This window comes from Rhinoraja longicauda, chromosome 2, assembly GCF_053455715.1.
Source record: "Rhinoraja longicauda isolate Sanriku21f chromosome 2, sRhiLon1.1, whole genome shotgun sequence".
NCBI lineage: Eukaryota > Metazoa > Chordata > Chondrichthyes > Rajiformes > Arhynchobatidae > Rhinoraja > Rhinoraja longicauda.
Window position 1 is genome coordinate 75908359 of NC_135954.1, and position 13591 is coordinate 75921949.

The 13591-nt window shown below is 39.6% G+C and overlaps 2 protein-coding genes across 2 annotated transcripts in view; both read left to right on the forward strand.

The window, feature by feature from the left end:
- LOC144605941 (rap guanine nucleotide exchange factor 5-like) overlaps window positions 1–3860 on the forward strand; it is an 82607-nt gene extending 78747 nt beyond the window's left edge. The window contains exon 9 of the mRNA XM_078421640.1: window positions 3741–3860. Within this exon, the coding sequence (XP_078277766.1) occupies window positions 3741–3860 (120 nt within the window). The remainder of the gene's footprint in view (window positions 1–3740) is intronic.
- Window positions 3861–3994: 134 nt separating this feature from the next.
- Window positions 3995–13591, forward strand: part of LOC144605936 (rap guanine nucleotide exchange factor 5-like) — a 68197-nt gene continuing 58600 nt past the window's right edge. The window contains exon 1 of the mRNA XM_078421628.1: window positions 3995–4289. Within this exon, the coding sequence (XP_078277754.1) occupies window positions 3995–4289 (295 nt within the window). The remainder of the gene's footprint in view (window positions 4290–13591) is intronic.

Genomic DNA, 13591 nt, shown 5'->3' on the forward strand with positions numbered 1-13591 from the left:
CAGGGGAAAGGGAATCAAGAGATATAGACAATGATATAGAGTGAGATATAGAACAAATTAATGAAAGATATGCAAAAAGTAACGATGATCAAGGAAAGGTGGAGCCCACAATGGCCCATCGTTGGCTGTGTTAATGAGTTATACAGACAGTGAAACAGGACGACAGTGAAACTAGTACGACGACTAGTGGTATCTCACATGGATCAGTGCTCAAATCATTTAACCCAACTCATCCATGCTGAAAAATATACGTATTCAAGCTAATCCCACTTGGGTGATGTCCCTCCAAACCTATTCTACAGATGTATCAATCCAGATGGTTCTTCAATATTGTAATTGTACATGCGTCTACTACTTTCTCTGGCAGTTTGGTCCATGTATTCACCACCCACAGAAACAAATGTAAAGCAAAGTAACTGAATTTTGGAGATCAAACAGCTGCATTGGATAAAAATATGCACCCAGCTCCGTGGAGATGCCTTAAAACGGTTAAGCTTTTAGGAAAGCTTATTGATGGCCGGCATTGACTCAGTGGGCCAATTGGCTTATTTCCATGTGTGGGAACAAACTGCAGATGCTGGTTTACACTGAAGATAGACACAAAATTCTGGAGTAACTCAGTGGGGCAGGCAGCAGCTCTGGAGAAAAGGAATGGGTGAAATTTCGGGTTGAGACCCTTCTTCAGAAGGGTTGAGATAAATGTTTCCATGCTGTCTCTCCTCATGATTCATATGATTCTGAATGGCCTCCTCCTGCACCTATTTTCTATATCTATATCAATATCTAAATATGTTAGTCACTCTCTACTAGACACTGGACACTGCAGCTCTACTAGATAGAGCTCTTAAGGATAGCGGAGTCAGGGGGTATGGGGAGAAGGCAGGAACGGGGTACTGATTGAGAATGATCAGCCATGATCACATTGAATGGCGGTGCTGGCTCGAAGGGCCGAATGGCCTCCTCCTGCACCTATTGTCTATTGTCTATTGTCTACTAAATTAATCACGGATATGCAGAAGCCTCTGTAGCTCAATGTTCTGTGGTGAAAGGCAAGTCCAGCTGCTCCCTAAATGTGGGTTTCTGTTCAGATTAATTCTGGATCCTCTCCCCTTCCACCCCTCCACTAATGCTCTAATATGAATATGGTGCCACTGGGCAGTGTGCCTCGCCCTTGCAAGTTGCACAGAATGATTAGGTGAAGGCCAGGGGCCATTCCGTTAAGGCATGTGCTGCACTTGCAGTGTCAAGACCGGACATAAATAAACAGATTCTTTTCTCCCCCCTGCATAATACATTTTTTTCTGCTATTTCATAGAATTTGTTTAAACATGACCTTATTTTTAGAAATGCATGCTTTATAGTTTTCTCTACTTCTTGATGATTTCTTAACTGATCGTTGAGGAAATGTTCAGCCGCGAGTCCACACTGACTTTAAGATAACTGGTTTATTCTATTAACAGAAAGAAGCAGAAACACCACTGATGTAGCATTTTAAAAGTGTTGATTTAGTACAAGTACAGTCCTGAGGTTCCCAAGTGGGTAAAGTGCGATCAAATGCAGAAAAAGCATTTCTGACATTCATTATTTTTTAATTTAAATCATTAGATCAAATTGTTGAGGCAATATGGCAGAAGGTACAATACTTACAACACAATCTGGCTCCTGTTCACTTAGGATGTGACAGATTGTCATGGAAAGTGCATGACTCTTTACTTTATCACTGTCACCTCAATGTGGAACTGTGGATCAGCGCAGGGGGAGGAGAGGAGAGGAGAGGCCTCTCATGTTGCTGCAGAAAGGCTTGAAATAATATTTGACATCATGTCTTTTAAGGTTCTACATGCCCACTTATTTGGTGCATTACGATATCCAATTGAAAAATAAAGAAATTTGTTCAAAAAGATCCTTTGCAGTGTCCAGTGGCAATGTGTCACAAAATTAATAATCCAGAGATCAAGACCTCACCAATGGCAGCTACGGCATTTCAATTTGGTTAATTAATTGAATAAATCAGGAATAAGAACCCACTATCGGTGGTGGTGAGTGTGAAATAACTGGATTGTTGTTAACATCACATCTAATTTACCAATGCCCTTGAGAAAAGGGAGTCTCTCTTCAGTATGTGAATCTAGAATAACAATAATATGGTTGTTTCTGGTGTTCAGAAAATCACCCATTCAAACAATCAAAGACTTGATTCTATCAAAGCTCCTGTGAAACACAATCATAATGAAGCCACTGCAGTCACCTACCATCAGCCTAAGCAGCCGATTCAAATGTGATAACCTTCAAAGTTATCAACATAAACATCTAATGTTGGCAAAATTGGGGATGACCAGTCAAGCAATAGCCCAACAAATTTGTACTCATTATAACATCAGGTAACAGTAAGGGCTATCCAGTAAAAAAGCTAACTAAAAGAGTGGTCACAGTGGTATGTAGTAAAAAGAGTGGAAGCTCTCAACATTAACACAGGACATGAGATGAAGTCTTGCAGCATGGGGATGAATGTAGGTGAATACCACCTACCACCCTCTCCCAGCTGATGAATTAACATTACTTTATGTTGAAAGGTACACTGAAGGTAGCAAAGCCCTCAGTACTTATGAGTACTTTTTAATATATCCCCAATTTATACCCAATTAAATCTCTAAAGCCTAAAGTCTAAAGTAAAATATTGTCTCTACACTGTTCAGTCCATCACGGGTTCTGATCTCCCCACCATCAAACGGATTTACAGGAGCCACCGCCTCAAAAATGCAGCCAGCATCATCAGAGACCCATGGCACCCTGGCCACACACTCATTTCACCCCTGCCATCGTGAAGATATAGGAGCCTGAAAACTGACAGTCGGGTTCAGGAACAGCTTCTACCCTGCAGCCGTCACGCTATTAAACACCACAACCTCCAAATAAGCTCTGAACTACATGGATGATATATATACACACATCTGAACTTGTTTTTCTTGTTCATTATATTGTTTACAGAGTACTATGTTTACATATTCTGTTGGTGTTTTGCAAGTCAAAATTTAATTGTACTGTCTGGGACATATGTCAATAAAACATTCTTGGCTCTTGAAAGGAAAAAAAAGAGCAGCAATGCTTGCAATAAAATCCTAAAGTTAGCATCCATCAGAAAATGTAGTTAAAGCTCTGAAGCAGGGTTTGACCTTTCACCTTCTTGCCTTAGAAGCAAAGATATGACGGTCAGATCAAGGCTGCAGTTCACCTTGTCATATGAAATATGTGGTGTTGTTAAATTAATTAATTCTGTTCTATTAGCCTTATGTGGTATTTTTAACCAGCTGACATAAAATATTTTCAGCTGTGTAAAATCTACATTAAAATGGGAAAATCTGCATTAATACAAAATAAAGGCAAATGCTCAGGCTCTCACTTTGTGAATTGTGACTAATCAGCATAAAAAATAGTTTTGTCTCATAACATCAGACTTCTGACCCTGACAACATTTGTACGTTAAATGTAGAAAATCAATTATCTTTAGTTGTGCTTGTAATATGGGCATAGAAAAATAAAGAACATATTCTTACATGAATGAACTGCTGGCATTTATCTGTGTGCTGGCAGCATTAACTGAAGGGAAAATAAGAAGTCATGTTTCATAGTGTACATTGTACAACACAGCGATTTCTGTTTTGGCTGATTAAGCTGCATTGTTCAGCTCCCTGCATAAATCCCTTGAAAATCCAGTGTTTGCTTTCTCTTCTGTGTAACAGAGTGATGAAGTGAGTACCGTCGGAGTGAAAGAACAAGGCCATGATGTACTCATCCTGAAAAAGGTGTCGTCATCTAGCCCAGCCCCCGCAGCAGGGAGTGCCCTGAATGATTTGAGGTAAGTGGTTCACATACTCTGCATTGCACTCAGCAGCCAGATGGATCATATCATCTGAAGACTAACAGTGGGGAAGAGAAACCACTGATATCACATAATGGGCTGGCTGTAAAGAATGAGATAATAAAAGTGAACACCATGGGAAGTTCAATATTAAGACTTTTTCATCCATATTTAGAAGACGAAAGGGTTTCCAAAATCTTTGCAGACAGTACTGGCATGACCTTGCCTGCCTTTGATGTGCCTTATTTTAAATATATTGATGAGGATTCAGAGGATGAGTGGAGTAATCCTTCGCAGTCCTCAGTAGAAGAAGATACAGTCAAATCTTCACTGTCTAACAGGTACGTGGTGGTGGCTGGAACCCCTGAAAAGATTCTGGAGCATCTGCTCAATGATATACACCTGGAGGAAGGTGAATGCAAAGAGACTGGTAAGGGCAATAATCTTGCCATTAAATCAAATAAATACATTAACTTCTGACTATTATTTAACATGTTTAATCTGTGACTGATTATCATTTCTGCATTTCAGATTATTATTATTTTGATATCCCTTTGAATCATTATCTTTATTCATTGTTTAGCAGAATACACAACATGGTGCACCACAGGGATATCAAAATGCCTTCAAGGATTTTACTGGGTTTCTGAAGTGTTAGCATTTGATTATCATTCCATAGTGTTGAATGCAAAGTTTTATATTACTGTTTGCAGAATATCAAATTCAAAGTGACAATTTTCTTGATCTTAACTGAGTCACTGTCTGCTGGCATTTTTACTTTTCTGTAATGCATATTGTAAATCAAAAGCAAATAATTGAAAATGCTTCTGAAGCATGCACTGTGCTCAGAACAGAAATATTGAAAAGCCATCAATATTCTGACTGGTGATGACAATGTAAAAGTGTGGCCACAGAATTTCTTCATAATGCATTGAGTTAAATAATATTGCTATTTAAAAATAATTACAGAGAGCAATAAATCAGCATTGCAAAACAAATGATGATATAAATATTGTGAGAATGTAAAAGATCCTAAACATTTAAATTTGAACTCTACAATCCTTTGAGTGAGTCACTTAATGGATTATCTCACATTCATGTTCTGAATCTGGATGTAATCAATGATTGTGAAAAAAAAATCAGGATTCATAATTAAGGTAAATGCAAGTTGTTCATTACTGTTGAATTTTAAATGTGATGAATATCATTCCAGAAAATAATTTGCAGATATAATAGTCCCATTAATCTCTCATTGAAACAGACACCTACACGCGAAAACAGTGGGTTCGTTACATGCACTTGAAACTGACTTATTACTTCACTAGTTATGCAAAATCATCTGAATGTAGATTATATTGATTCTGACATGGTAGTCGTCCATTGAATTATATAGAATGAAATATAATTTAGATTTTGAGTCCTCTTGCCAAATTTAAGTGCATGATGTTGAAAAATTCCTAAATCTTTGTTTTTTGAATAAATGATGCTGTGTTCCTCAACTGAGGCTAGGATCAGGTTAGAGAGCAGTTTCCATCCATTATACCTGAGGCCAGGATAGCTGATGTTTCTCGTAAGACTTCCCTGCTACTTGTGGACTACAGCAGGGTGAGAAAGGGATGTTACTCTGTTACTGTACTGCAGTGTTGATGAGCTTGTATGGTTTGATAAGGCATTTGAGCTCAGAACTTCAATTCTAAAAGAATGTGATATCATTGGAGAGGATGCGGCAGAGATTCGCTAGGTTATAGCCAGAAAGGATTATTTTAGTCATGAGGGACTAGATGGCTGGAGATAGACACAAAATGCTGGAGTAACTCAGCAGGACCGGCAGCATCTCTGGAGAGAAGGAATGGGTAACGTTTCGGGTTGAGACCATTCTTCAGACTGAGTCAGGGGAGAAGGAAACTCGAGATATGGAGGGTAAGGTGCGAAAATGACGGGTCAAAGCAGACGAAGCAAGTTTGGGTTTAAACGTGGTTGTAGAGCTGGGGAGCAGGAGGAAGCACAGAAGGGGAGCAGCGAGAGAGGTTGTTGCAAAACTCTTGTCTGAGAGAGGAGAACTTCTTCAAAGTAGGCATGCCTTGAGAGGATTTCACATGGAGCTGGGTTTGATTGCCATGATGTGGAGAAGGCTGAGGGGGAACCTGATTGAGGTGTACAAAATTATGAGTGCCATGTGGGTGGTGAGGAACATTTTGCCTTAGCAGAGTCTCCTGTGACCAATCGGCATAGCTGAGGAGTGGGAGATTTTGAGGGGACTCAAGTAAGAATATTTTCAGTTAGAGGATAATTGAGATCTGGAACTAACTGCCTGAGAGGATGGTGGAGACAGGTACGTAACAACATTTAAGTATTTAGATCAGCACTTGCAGCAAGGTTAAGAGCCAAATGGGTGCCAAGGGTTATGGGGAGAAGGCAGGAAAATACGATTAGGAGGCAGAGATCAGCCATGATTGGATGGCAGAATGGCCTAATTCTACTCCTATAACTTGTGAACGTTAAATGCTGAGAAATGGATTAGTAAAGAAAGATATTTGATTGTCAGCCTGTTTCTGAGTTTTCTGACTCTTTGACTTCATCGACACCCACATGGACACATTGCATGGCCATTATGTGACATCCCATTAACCCTGGGGCTGCTGGTGGAAAACTCAGCAGCATTGAGGCCTACATGTGGGCACAATTGAATGGAACGTACACAGAGCTGAGCCCTTTCTGCTGCGTGCTGCACCATTATGAAGTGCCCAAAGGGCAACAGAAAACATCTCTGCATCTGGATCTTGATCCAATCATGGAGAGAGGCCTAGGTTTTGGGGACATGCAACCGAGCCAGAGCCTGTGAGAGAAGTGCAGAGGGATGGGCTGGTGAAGGGTCATGATAGAAGAATGGTTTTGCAGGTCATGGGATTGGGACCTGATGCTGAGGTGATGATCAAGAACTGAGATCTGGGGTGAGATGGAGGCAGGGAAATTAGGGCTTAGTAAGGTGGTTGTTAAAGAATTTTGATCTTGGGGACCAGAATAGTTGGAGTGGTAGAATAGGGGGTCTAAGGAGGACAGAAACATATATCACTGCACCCACCTGGTTCCTAGTACCAGGTAGGGACCTTGTCAGGGAAGTCTTCTTTAACGTTAAGGGGAAGGCGGTAATAACTGCAATTAACTTAAAGTTACGTGCAGAGAAGACAGCAGTATTAAAGGGGAATTATGGAAGTTCAGCTAGAATGTGAGGACGGAGCAATAGAGTCAATGTTCCAGGTTCCATGTTATTTTATCAGAGCCTTCGTGTATTAAGAGTGTCCATCAACATGTATGCCTTGGCACCACATGGATACATTTCAATGACCATATTCCAAAGGGGATAGTGTAAATGGGTGCTCATCATTTGTGGAGAATGATCTGCTAGGATTGGATTTGCAAACGGAACTGTCAAAGATATGTAGTAAACACAGGATAGTGACACAGAGAGAAAGGGTCGGCCATGAACCTATTTGAATGGTGGAGCAGACATGGGGCTCAATGGCATGCTCCAGCTTCTACTTCTTATGTTTTTATGCCAGCTTGAATTTCCAGTGTGATGTGCGTTAGTGCCAGTACTCATTATAATCACATTCTGCTCTGAAAAATAACGATGTTTAAATGCGTAAGAGTGAAAAAAAAAACCCATAGTGTGTCTGAAAGGCTTGCAACTTTAATTTGAAGCTGGTTTGCTTTTTTTTATTAATTGACAGGAAGTGAAATTATCTGGTAGGAGAATGATGCAATGAGGCCAATGTGAATATTCAGATTTATGTTCATGCGGGCAAGAGGAGAAGTTGTACTGGGAATCTCCTCATTTCCCATTTATCACTAGCAGCCTCAATTTAAACTCTCTGCATGAATGTCAGGAACTGCTTTTTTTTTCTTTTACGTAGTGTCTTCAGCCTTCCTATCCCATTATTCCATCTGCCCACCAGCCCTGACATAAGTGTGCAATATATACAGCCTACTCTGTTTATGAAATTTGATTCTATTAACTTTAATGGAGCCAGATTTCAGAAGTACAGTACAGTGCATATTCAGTTATATCTCATGCTTAATGCATGTGAATCTCTAATCCTTTGTCTTTGAGATGAAATTATAAATTCTCAGAGGAAGCTTTCAACAACAAACAGAAGACGGTGCCCAAAATAATTACTGATGCTATCAATTTTCTTTTCAGAAATAAAATTTTGTAATATGCTGTAAACAAATTAAATGATTGTGACACTTCTTTTGAGTGATACTTGTTTTCAGGCTTCCTTTCAACAATAAATCATAGCATTGCTTACCCCCATTGTTTACGGGGTATGATTTATATTCTGAATATTGATATTGTGTGATTTTTTGTTTTCATGCTCAATGTATTGGCACACATGTGTACGACACACAATATGGTCATTAATGTGATGCAGGTGCATTATGCAACACACATTATCAGAAAAAAATGATCTCATTAGCAGATAATTTCATTTGAAAAGTCAGATTGAAATTTTGAATATTTCAAAAATCACATTCGCGCTTTTAGTATATTTATTTTACTTGATTAAGATGCATGATCAAACAAGCATAACCATCCGGCTTCGCTGCAGTGTATTCTCCAAGGAATGGAAGCACCCCTGTGTTTTAACACTAATTTTGACAATATAAAAGAAAGATTTTTACGTTATGGAGTCATCCAAATTATACAATAGACAATAGACAATAGACAATAGGTGCAGGTGTAGGCCATTCAGCCCTTCGAGCCAGCACCGCCATTCAATGCAATCATGGCTGATCACTCTCAATCAGTACCCCGTTCCTGCCTTCTCCCCATACCCCCTCGCTCCGCTATCCTTAAGAGCTCTATCCAGCTCTCTCTTGAAAGCATCCAACGAACTGGCCTCCACTGCCTTCTGAGGCAGAGAATTCCACACCTTCACCACTCTCTGACTGACAACTCATAGCCCATGAGGTGAAGCCAAAATATATGGTTGTGTCATTTGAATACAACTTTACAACAGCAGAAAATATACACAGGTTGATAACTGTTATTGTGTAAAGTTCACTTAGTGTGTTTTCCATGGAACATGCTTATGTCACAAATTAAAAGTGGCAGGCTGCGGACAAAAACAAAACCAAACATGGTATGCATATATTCAATCACAATATAGTCGCTGTTTAATAATCTTAATGGGCTAGATTATAGGCAAATGACATTTCCAGATGGGTTTTGTTTCCCTTTAGTTGTTTCAATTAACCGAGGCATTGAGTATAAGAGTCAGGAAGTCACGCTGTAGCTTTATAAGACTTTGGTTGGGCCACATTTGGAGTAATGTGTGCAGTTCTGGTCATCCCATTTACAGGAAGAATGTGGAGGCTTTGGAGAGAGTGCGGAAGATGTTTACCAGAATGCTATCTGGATTAGAGGGTAATAGCTATAAGGAGATGTTGGAGAAATTGATTATTTTCTCAGGAGCTTTGGAGGTCAAAGGGGAGAACTGATAGAAAAATATAAAATCATGAGAGGCTTAGATGGGGTAAATCATAAGAACCTTTTACCCTGGGTGGAAATGTCAAAGACTATAGAGGACATAGGTTTACAGTGAGAGAAGGAAAATATAATGGAGAAGTACAGGGCAAGTTTTTTACACAGAGGGTGGTGGGTGCCTGGAACATGCTGCCAGGTGAAGGTGGTGGAGGCATTAAAATAGTAGCACTGAGGAGAGATAGGAACATGGATGTTCAAGGAATGGAGAGAAATTCATCATGTGCAGGCAGAGGAGATTAGTTTAAATTGGCATCATTTTCAGCACAGACATTGTGGGCCGAAGGGCCTGTTCCTATGTTGTATTATGTTTTATTTACTCCTTTGCATCTATCATGTTGATTTACAAACAACATCACGCTATTGTCTAAGCGCAGCGTTTTCTAAAGAATTAATGAGGATCAAACAAAATAAAATTGGCAGTGCTGATTTTCTCCTTGATTTCTGTTTTTAAGGATAAAGCTAAATCCCCAAAGCAAACTTTTAAGTTAGCAATAAAGTTTGACTATGGTATAATACCCCATTACATCTCTCAGAAATGTTATGTATTAACATAAACCTAATGGATTGATACATTTAATGATTCCACTATAAGTTATCTCTTGTATTTAAAATTTGATTTGAACTTCCTTGTAATGAGGAAACAGTTTGATTGATGTCACAATCAGGAAATGTGCATAAATCCTTCTAAATCTTTTATATCCCCTCTCCTATTTAGGTATTAATCATGAAATAGTACATCTAAGTAATGTATTGATTTTACAGATGCATGATCCATTTTCATTTACGTCAGTCTCATTTCCTGATTCAAAATAATTGCTCATTCCTATGTATTGCCGCATTTGTGGGAGAACCCTACTATGTGCTCTTCTATTATCTTCAATTATATTAATATTTTTTTTCGGCATTTCATGTAGTGGGAGATTGGGGTCAAACGTAGCCGGAGTTAGATTTTTTAGATTTAGAGATACAGCGCGGAAACAGGCCCTTCGGGCCCTTCGGCCCATCCGCGCCGCCCAGCGATCCCCGCACATTAACACTATCCTACACACCCTAGGGACAATTTTTTTTTTTTTACATTTGCCCAGCTAATTAACCTACATACCTGTACGTCTTTGGAGTGTGGGAGGAAACCGAAGATCTCGGAGAAAACCCACCCACACTTAAAGGAAATTAGTAAAGTGAGTGTTGATCACAGCTTTCACAGCACATTCCTTTTGTGCAAGTTGACTAGATTTTACTAAAATTAAATTAAAACTTTTATCCTCTGCATTTCTAGACCTGTGTTGTACCTGCTCTGGCAATGTGCTTTCTTCCCTATGTGCTCCTCAGCTTTCTATTTGTGCAAAAACAGGTTCAATTGATCTTCATCCGAGCTATCCCAGATGAATGTATGGCAAGATGATGGGGCAGCAGCTGCCTTTAGAACAAACAGTTATGGGCAAAGTATCCAATCAGGCAATCACTTTTTATTTTTCATAATTTGATTTGCCTAATTCAATTACATTATTGGATATAATGTGGAATTTTCACACAGGAGTTGGTCTTTTTAAAACCCTCTGAACACTGATGGATGCAGGCATTATTCCTGCTTTCTTAGGGCATTTTTGCTTAATGTAATAAAACAAGAAAAATATAACCCTAATAGGTGTTGCCTATTCGGCCTAGTAATTATTTTCCCCAACAAATTGGTATGTGTTTCAACTTGCTTTTAAGACAATGCAGTGTTGTGAGGCATTGCACAAATAATTCATTGACCTCAATGCCATGTTTAAACTTTCTTTAACTGTTGATGCCTGAAGGCACAACCAGCATTTTTGACATCAATAACTAAAGAACATCTGAGAGTTTACCAGTAAGCTTCCCAATCCATTCCACATCCGAGGGCAGTGAATGGCACTGGTCATAAATATTAAGATCAAATAATCATAAATCAATGGAGGTTTGTGAAATCTTTAGTAGATAAAATTATTCGATTGGTAGAGATAACTACAATAAATCATGATCCTATTTACCATCCTGAAATCCCTCTCGTCTAGTTCTAAGAGTGTTAAATATTTGCCACACATAAAAATCTTTAGTCTTTGCATAATGCTCCATTGAGTGTTGTGTCATTTTGAACTGTCTATGGATATCTTCCAACCCAAGCCAATTCCGAGTATCTGCATAAAAAATTGCTTTCAATATAAAAGCATAAATCTTCCAATAATGAAAATAGTCACTAGGCTGATAGGCAAAACCAACGGCATATTCAGGTTTATTACATTATGAAATTCTGCCAAATAGTTTATGTAAAGCATTTCAGTTGCAAGTTGAGCACCTTGGCAGGACTTTTTCAATGTGGCTACAGGCAATTCAACATATCTATCAAATTCCAGGAAACTCCTATCAATCATCAAAGTCACCCGGGTTCTCACGAATCACACATCTTCAAATCAAAAAATGAGAACATTCCGTTATACTAAGAATCATTTGTGAGAAAACTTGTTTTCAATGTGTACTGTCTCAACGTAGATGATGGTGCACATTGAAAATGTCTTCCTTGTTTAGCTTTGAGTGTCAGCAGCTGCAACATCAGGTCCAGGGCTTTTAAGGAGGCAGGGATGTCGAGGGTCAGGGTTATGAGAGGGAGCAGAGGATGGCAGATGGGTGGCGGGGTTTTAGGAAACAAATGCTGGCGAGAGACATTTGAGCTCTTCTGTCAATTTATATCTTATTGGGGAGAGCAGACTTCATCCAGGACTTTCCCACATTGTACTTCACTATTTATCACCAGAGAAGTGTTACATCTGCAGGAGACAGAAGGTCGGTGGTGTTGCCAGATAAATTCTCTTGGAAACAGAGAGCTGTACATTCCCAGAGAGTAAGGTTTGCTGCAAAGGACGCAGACGATAGTTTCAAAGTGGCAATCTGGAAAGCAAAGTTAGATGCTTTATAAACAAAGGTAGACACATTAGATTGGAATGCAGACTTCAGGTTATAATCAAATCAGCCACAGAGGTTACATGGCCTCCAGCAAGAAGAATCAAGGCCATGTAAACTCTATCATGAATGTGGATGGCAATGTTCTAGCAACTCCCCAGCTATCTACCTCTGACAGAATTGTTGAGGTTCAAGTGATCTGCAGACCTGCTATTGATTGTGAATCTCATGGAATTGCAGCATTTATCCTCCCACCAAGATCATTTCACCAGTGCCCTTGCTGACATTGTCAGCCCTCCAAGTCTGCTGGTGTCCATAGAAATATAGGGCAACCTTATTCACTGAGCCCTAAACTCCAAAGTCTTCTTCTATTACCTCCAATCAAAGTCATCAGCTTGCTTCCAGCTTCTCTACAGTGAATAGAGTATTGGAATTGGGTTAATATTATAATCATATTTATTATTATCAAGGACACCCAGGTCTCGTTGCACCTCCCCTTTTTCTAATCTGACACCATTCAGATAATAATCTGCCTTCTTGTTCTTGCCACCAAAGTGGATAACCTCACATTTATCCACATTATACTGCATCTGCCATGCATCTGCCCACTCACCCAACTTATCCAAGTCACCCTGCAGCCTCATGGCATCCTCCTCGCAGCTCACACTGCCACCCAGCTTTGTGTCATCCGCAAACTTGGAGTTGTTACATTTAATTTCTTTATCTAAATCGTTAATGTATGTTGTGAATAACTGGGGTCCCAGCACCGAGCCTTGTGGCACCCCACTAGACACTGCTTGCCTTATGTACCAGTGCTCAACAAATGTACATACCTGCATCCAGTACATTGTGGAAAGAACCTGAAGGATAAAGTTAGGTGGCCACCATTACTTTTATAGTCAATGTCAATGTGAATATCGCACTGCCCAGTGTGACAATTTCAGTGAGGACAACTATATCAAAGAATATGTGTTTAAAACTCTTGTCCTTGCTGTGGCTAAGGTTGGAAAATTGCTCCATAAACATCCCTGGAGATACAACCTCCTCTTGAGAGCTCATTCCAACCTCCTCTTTAGCTTGTATTGCTCTGCATTCATTCTGCTCACTTCCCCAGGCATGTTGCCTTCCTAGAGGAATGTCTGGGAGCAACATGTTTGTACAAAACCCTTAAAATCAGACAAAGTTGTTCATCACCTCGCATACCACTCCCTGTAGACTTCAGCAATTATAAATAACACATAGTACTAAAACATGTGCCGTTGTAG